Genomic DNA, 8,029 nt, shown 5'->3' with positions numbered 1-8,029 from the left:
CTTCGGTGTAGATAGGACATAAAGGATTTGCGCCGAAGCAGATCTTAAGCTGAAGACATTTTACTTTAAAAATAAAAAAATATAACGTTCAGTGTTTAGAAGTTAACAGACCGGTTATAATATTTATATACTCACGTGGTAACGTTCAATTAAGAAGACAAATATGTTTGTTTTGTGTATTTTTCCAAACGAGATATTAGAAATAATTTTCAATTTCTGTGATGTTTATACTTTGTCACAGATTAGTTTGGTATGCATCCAATTTAATATTGTGGCAAAATATATACTAATGAAAAAAAGTGAACATTTGCTTGTCACGAATCAAAAATCGGAAAAATTTCGTGAACGGTAAGTTAAATAAAGCTAATCTTTATTTATTTTTCAATTTATTCTAGAACAGCGCTCGGAATTAGTTGCACATTTCGGGCCGATTTTTGAGACGACGCCACGGAACATAATATCCAATGGACATCCATACAGGGTGAGGAAAAAGTACGGGACACCTAAATAAATTCTAAACGGTTTGAAATATCGGATTGAAATTTACAAGGTTAGAATGGTATCACATAATCTATTATATTAGGACCTTGAATAAGTTCTCGCTGTTTTTTTTGTTAAAAAAAAACATTAATTTAAAATATAAGGCTTACAATAACTTTACTCAAAGTATTGTCCATCATTAGAGACCACTTTCTCCCATCTTTCTGGCAGTAATTGAATCCCCCGTCGAAAAAACGATTCATCTTTTGACGCAATCCATGAATCGACCCATTTTTCGGTTTCTTCGAAAGAATGGAAGCGCTGCTCGCTCAAACCATGCGCCATCGACCGAAACAAGTGGTAATCCGAGAGGGCTATGTCCGGTGAATACGGCGGGTGAGGTAGAACTTCCCATTGAAGCGTTTCCAGGTAAGTTTTGACTGGTTTTGCCACATGTGGCCGAGCATTGTCATGTAACAAAATGACTTTGTCGTGTCTCTGCCCGTATAGTGGCCGCTTTTCTTTTAGAGCTCGACTCAAACGCATCATCTGAAGTCGATAGCGAGCTCCCGTGATAGTTTCATTAGGTTTAAGCAGCTCATAATAAATTACGCCCTGCTGATCCCACCAAATGCAGAGCAGAAGTTTCGAACCATGGATATTCGGCTTTGCCGACGATGTTGATGCATGGCCGGGCTTACCCCATTTTCTACGCTTAGGATTATCGTAGTGTATCCACTTTTCATCTCCAGTGATGATACGGTGCAGAAAACCTTTTCTTTTATGCCGTTGAAGCAGCAATTCACACATGAGAAAACGTCGTTCAACGTCTCTCGGCTTCAACTCATACGGCACCCAATGTCCTTGCTTTTGGATCATTCCTAACGCTTTTAAACGTTTTGAAACTGTTGACGCATCTACTTGCAATGTTTTCCCGAGCTCTACTAGCGTCTGACATGGATCTAGATCAAGCAATGCCTCCAATTCTTCGTCTTCAAACTTTGTCGGTGCTCCAGAACGTTCTTTATCTTCAAGGTCAAAGTCATTATTTTTAAAGCGCCTAAACCAGTCTCTGCATGTCGTATTCGACAGAGCATTGTCACCATATGTTTCAACAAGAATTCTGTGTGCTTCAGCTGCAGATTTCTTTTGAATAAAGCAGTGCAATAAAATTCCCCGCAAAAACACTTTATTTGGCACAAAAGTAGACATTTTCGCAATAGGTAATTAAACACGTGGTTGACACTGTGGTAAACTGTATCTACTAGAATTTGAGGTTACATATAGTACTACTTAGCTGATGCGTTTCCGTACGAAATTCCATGCACAGAGTGCCGCTACGCCATCTTTTAAGAAACAGCGAGAACTTATTCAAGGACCTAATATAACACCAAAAACGCCCATTTTGGTGTGTGTGTGTGTGTGTGTGTGTGTGTGTGTGTGTGTGCGTGCGTGCGTGCGTGCGTGCGCGCGCGCGCGCGCGCGCGCAAGACCGCGGATGTAATTAACTAAGGCTGTATAGGAAGGTTTATATCAATTGTTCAAAATGTGCACCGTCAAAACAAAACCACAAAATCTGGATGAATTACAAAATCGGATTCTTCAGGAAGCTGCTCTTATCCCTCATAATTACATTCAAAATGCCGTTTCATCTTTTTATCATCGGATAGCCTGTTGTCAAACAGTTGGTGCACATTTTGAACAATTGATATAAACCTTTCTATACAGCCTTAGTTAAATAACTTAGTTAAACAAATAAAAAACTTACATCCTCGATCTTGCGCGCGCACACACACACACACACACGCGCGCGCGCGCGCGCGCGCACACGCACGCACCCACACGCACACACTCACACGCACACACACGCACGCACACGCACACACCCACACACAGCAGAGGTGGTTTGGAGTCGTTAATTACTGCGCAAGCACGCACACCCCACATGCCTTCCTACATGCAATTTTATCCACACGTGTCCGCGGAAAGTCTTTCTCCTCGGAAATTGGCTGAAATGCACAATTAACACTGTTCCGAGCACTGTTCTAGAATTTTGTTTTTATTACGTTGCCTGCCGAACCAATTTATCCTAATATTCCGTTTTTTATTGGTAGTGATGATGTAATGACATTATATTTCAATATTTACATATTTTCAGAAGATAAATCTTGAATATATATGAGAATTATTTTTTTAGGATGCAGTTAAACAAACTATACGTGTAGTGCTTGAGCAAATTAAGTATATTTGAATCAAACTTATTAAATACTTTTACATACTTGCACGCGGTTTACTTTCTCTATATCCAACAACAGAATTACATAACGCTATAAGTTCAGCTTCAGTCGTTGATAACGCGATACAATTTTGTTTCTTAGTGGTCCAAGATACTATATTACCAAACACTTTTCTACTAATCTTCTTCTTTTATATCGGCACCTGCCGATTTCAGCTGACATAAAACACGGTCGAATTTTAATAAAAAGTCTTCTAACTTTTCTGCTTCACTCATTTTCATTGACATTAATTTCGTTCTAAGAAATATTTTTCCAGACAAACTCTTTTTTTCATATACCTCTTGTAAACTTATCCACATATCATATGCTGTTTCTTTATCTCTAATAATATCGATTTGCGTATCATCAATACATTGTACAAGTATAGATTTGCACTTATTTTCCTTCTTTTTGGCTTCTTCTTTCTGCTTCGATGTATCATAATTTTCATCACTGTATTTACCGAGTATCATATCTTCTACATTGTGTTCTGTCAATATTGTATTAACTCGAAATTTCCAGGCTTCATAATTATTGCCACTTAATGGATCAATATTATAACTGTTATTTTTATTTTGGGCCATTTTCAAAACGAGCCAGAAGTAATACAAAGGAAAAATATAACCTTACTTTAAAATCAATTGTCTCTCGTAATTATTGCAATCCTGGGCCCATAACCTCTTGAATATATATGAGAATTATTTCTTTAGGATGCAGTTAAATAAACTACACGTATAGTTTGTTTAACTGCATCCTAAAGAAATAATTCTCATATATATTCAAGAATAAATATTTACGATTTTACATAACATTACATTGAAGAACACGTCATATTTTCTTTCACAGATGTAAACCACAATTATCTTTATATCAAAATTCTATATTTATTACAAATTACAACTGGCTACATGAAGGATATAAAAAAAGACAAATATATAACGTAAAGGAAGACTATATAGATAATGTATTTAATAATACATGCGTACAAATGACTAAAAATAAGATTTATTTTTCTTGTAACAATAAACTTCTTGCTTATAATCGCGCAGAGAACGGTACCATTGAAACAGGTAAAAAGATTCTGAGTACTGACAACGCTTTGATTAAATCTTTTGCTCTTTGCGATAATTATATTATAAGTGGCGACATGTAAGTATTTATTTATGAACTGCGTTTTATGTTTATTTCTTTTTTTTATTTTTGACAAAATTTCTTGTAGAAATGGTGTTATTAACCGCTGGAAAATTAAGAATAATCAAAATGACTTTTTTTTTGAACGTTTAAAAATACATAATCTTCATTATGAAATCCAACAAATAAACGCAACATTGCAACACATTATAGCTGGTTCTGGAAATTCAATAAAGGTATGTTTAAAGAAAAAATGCAATAATGCTATGTTAATGTAGTATGTAAAAAGTTTGTTTTTGCAGATATTGAAATATACAGATGATAGAAAAGGTTGTACGGTAGAAAACGAAATATTATGTGGAGGCGCCAAATCTTATATGCAATCAATCTCATTTGACCCTATAGGAACAAAATTTGCGGCTAGTTCCGTTAATCATACTGACTTTTATTGTAAATCGTCGTTTCTAATTTACGATATTGATAAAAGGTAAGTTATGTTTCAATTAATTAGTCGGTTTCTACAAATGTTCGATTATAAACATTGACTACATTTACACGTCAATCTCAATTGGGTTTAGTAACATCCGTAGTTATGAAACCCAATTAACGTTGCCGTGTGAACGCACTCTTGGACCATGTTTATACAGACACTATTATATGATCCGATTTAATAACATTTTTAATTATAACTTTGAAACCGTGTGAGCTTCGGCGGACGCGGATTAGCTCGCCGGAATCCAGGTTCGGTCGGTTGGGGGTATGTCAAATAAACCAAATGCTCGTTTATAACAAAATAATGAAACAGCGTTTATTGAGAAAGATGTTGATACGATTTGCCTCGAATGATCTGCTACAATGCTCGTGCATACATGCGAAGCGTGTGCAAGATGAATTTGAAATAGCATACAAATTAGCCAAATATCGGTGAAGTAATTGACAAGTGATAGCAAAATAGTTCTTTAAAGCGGCGTGAAATGAATACAGAGTAGCGTGAAGATAAATGCGGAGTATTGTTACTGGTAAAATAATTATTTGAGCAACGGTGGAATAATTATTTTAAAGCGGCGTAAAATAAAAGCGAAAGCAACGTGAAAATAAATGCAAGATATCGGCAAAGGCGAAATAATTATTTAAGCAATGGTGAAATAATTATTTTAAAGCGGCGCAAAATAGAAGCGAAAGCAACGTGAAAATATGCAAGATATCGGCAAAATGAAATAATTATTCGAGCGGCGGTGAAATAAATACAGAGTATACGTGAAAATCAATGCGAAGTATCGTAATAATGAAATAATTATCTGAGGCGACGGTGGAATAATTATTTAGTATGACGTGAGGCGTCCTGGTGCGGTCGGCGAGAGCGCAAGCGCGGGCGATCGTGTCGCAACGGTTGGTACAAGACGAAGCGCTTGTCGGTGAGTGCGTTCGTAGTATCGCGAGTCTGTTCGATCGTAGATCGATGCGGACTATTCGGCGGCGCGGATTGGTCGACGCGGTGTTGCTTGCCGGACGGATTACAATTATGAAATCCCGGCGAATAAACGCGGTATGCGGACTTAGGCTGCCGATTACGTTCGGCGGGAGTACGAGGATGCTCGTACGAAGACGGAATTTAGAATAGCGACCTGGCTAGGTATGCGGAAATGCCCGCAATACAGAGTTCGGTGACCTAGAGGAACCAAGTACGCTTGGCGGGTATACGAATATATTCGTATCCTGGAATCAAAGAATACCGAGGACGCTCGGCGGTACACGAGGATACTGTGCTGGCACAGGTATAGAGTCCGAGTATGCTCGGTCGGGACTACGAGGACGCTCGTAGCAGGGTTGTTCGCTGTCGATCAGCGAACGGATTCTGGTGAGAAGACGTTCAGCCGGGCCTCTTTTATACCCGGCTGGCGGCCGAATGATTTCGAATCGGCAAGCATCGGCGGTTTCGGCGGCGAGTCCCCCACAATACGGAATTTCGGAACGGTCGGGTGTGGGGGATTTTCGGCGGTTGACCGCCGCTGTTTTTGATAGGAAATTTATCGGCGCGCGATGCGCCCTTGGGTGGCTACGGACGATGGACGGTCCGTAGCCGTAACGATGCAGCGGGCTGCATCGTTACAACTTACAAGAATGGTTTAATAACCCAAAAATTCTAAAAAAATTTGAGACTGCAAAAATATAATACATATAAACCTAATCAAGTACGTATATTTGGAATAATATACAACAAACTAATGTAAAAAAATTTTAGTTATCAGGTAATAAATAAAACATGTGATGATTGTTGTCAGCAACTACTATGGGAGGATCCTCACACTATTCTCATGTGTTTTGAAAATTCTATTAAAAAAATGGATATAAGGTAAGAAATTTATTGTTAATATTAATTAGCCATTCAATTCATTTATATTTGTTACTGTGATTTTAGAACATTCGATATTGTACGTACATGGGATTCTTCCAAATATGACCGTTTATTCTGTTGCTCATCAGATAATATGTACACTTTTATGACGGGGCATCGTATGGTTGTTCTATGGGATCAGAGACAGAGTGTTACCATTCAAGTTTGTGTTATTTTCAAAGTTTTTGTTTCTTGTATTTTATTAGTCAATTATTATTAACTGTCTTAAATATTTTTAGACGTATGTTGTGGATAAAATGTATTCAGGTATAAATTCTCTAGAATTTGACAGTACCCATATGTATGCTGCTACAGAATATGGTCTTTTTGAATTGAATTTTGCGGGAAAAGACCACTTTGACCATAAAGAAATAAAAAAGTTTTTTGGCAATTTTTATTAAATAAAGGAAGTTGAGTAAAAATTTTTTTTATTATATTTTGATTATTTACACAAATTCAATGAATTCTATAGAAACTGGAAAGCGTTGTGCTGCTCAAGATGCGATCACGCAAAGAGAACATTCGGATTATTTTATCTCTTTCTTTAGTAGACTCTCTTCACTGAAGTCAATACATGTATATACTCATACGTATACATCCACTATTACCACTTACGTCTCGTTCTCTGCCATCAGCCTAAAACTGCAGGCTAAAGTCATTTATTTCCCCTTTTTTATATTTCTTTGTTTCGCAGTCTTCCACAAAACAATATAACATTATTGTGGCGGCTCACCGCCACACCGCTGCACTGACGCGGTATAATACGCCGCGGCGCCGCTACGTGCCGCAGGCCGTCTACGATTATGAGCTTGCGGAGACATCGCCAGGTTGCGCAGGCGGTGAAGAGCTTTCTCGCGATCAAGCTTCGATCGAAGGGATATAAAAGAGCTGCTCCGCAGATCTTTCCTCACTCACTCGCTTCAAGGCGAGCTCTCTCCAGGGCCCTTGAACTGAGTCGTACTCTGCCTCTGCAGAATCTAACCAGAGACACATTGGGCTTGTTCGTTTTAGCTACACTGGGGCTGCTCTGGGTCTGCTCTACACAGAATAATACAGGACAGATAAATAGTTTGTCCTGTATTATCTTGTTTAGAGCAGACCCAGAGCTGCCCCAGTGCAGCTAAAACGAACAAGCCCATAGTCTCGCAGTTTTCCTCACGCTGCCTCGCAAGGCGCGTAAAAAGAAAACAGAATCCCAGCATCGGCCGCACATTCCAACCAAGCGGCCCGCGGATACTCCACTTTCGCCGTCACCTCCTCAGTCTCTAGTTTGGAAATTGATTCCACTAGAGTTCTGCGTCCGGTTGACTCGACCACCAAGGGACACTCTTACACAAGGCGACATCCGAATTCGGAGACCTCTCTCTCCTCGGTACACGGAGCAATCCGCAATTCCGAGAGCCGAGACGGTTGCTACCACCAGCACACCAGAGACTCGTTCCGTGGCAGTACAGACTTCACCGCTCAGAGCCTGCTCAGAGAGCAGTTGTCAGACGGAAGACCATTTCCCGAACGGAGTTCCACCGACGCCGGGAAAGGGGCTGCAACGAGCTAACTCAATTGAACCGTCCTTTTTAGGACCCGTTCAACACACTAAGACGCGGCCGGTAATTTCTTACCGCGCCCGTCAATTTTTCTTTTGACTCTCGGCCTTACACTTTTGCCGAGAAAGCGCCTCTGGCGCAATCAATTAAATCAAACAAAACTTGTACATTTACTCTATTTCTCTGACGAGGAAAAATAAAAT

General features: G+C 39.1%; 1 protein-coding gene across 2 annotated transcripts; it reads left to right on the top strand.

Annotated features, from left to right (window-relative positions):
- Positions 1 to 8,029, top strand: LOC105668173 (uncharacterized). 2 transcript variants are annotated; one of them, XM_067351287.1, is made up of 8 exons: positions 5 to 250; positions 396 to 550; positions 3,603 to 3,905; positions 3,976 to 4,123; positions 4,190 to 4,374; positions 6,130 to 6,240; positions 6,307 to 6,445; positions 6,522 to 8,029. In XM_067351287.1, exons 3-8 carry the CDS (start codon positions 3,745 to 3,747, stop codon positions 6,681 to 6,683), a joined length of 906 nt encoding a protein of 301 aa, XP_067207388.1. In that variant the 5' UTR covers positions 5 to 250; positions 396 to 550; positions 3,603 to 3,744; the 3' UTR covers positions 6,684 to 8,029. The 2 variants fall into 2 exon arrangements, with proteins under 2 accessions (XP_067207387.1, XP_067207388.1); XM_067351286.1 differs by lacking the exon at positions 396 to 550 and having other exon boundaries at positions 1 to 348.

The sequence above is a fragment of the Linepithema humile genome, chromosome 3, assembly GCF_040581485.1.
Source record: "Linepithema humile isolate Giens D197 chromosome 3, Lhum_UNIL_v1.0, whole genome shotgun sequence".
NCBI classification, from domain to species: domain Eukaryota; kingdom Metazoa; phylum Arthropoda; class Insecta; order Hymenoptera; family Formicidae; genus Linepithema; species Linepithema humile.
This window is presented reverse-complemented; position numbering and strand designations above follow the sequence as displayed.

What these genes read in the sequence shown, in the direction of transcription:
- LOC105668173 (XM_067351286.1), top strand. Translation starts at nt 164, where the DNA reads ATGTTTGTTTTGTGTATTTTTCCAAACGAGATATTAGAAATAATTTTC. An exon ending in TCGGAAAAATTTCGTGAACG is followed by an intron (nt 349 to 3,602) that starts GTAAGTTAAATA and finishes TTTCTTTCACAG; the next exon opens with ATGTAAACCACAATTATCTT. An exon ending in ATTAAAAAAATGGATATAAG is followed by an intron (nt 6,241 to 6,306) that starts GTAAGAAATTTA and finishes CTGTGATTTTAG; the next exon opens with AACATTCGATATTGTACGTA.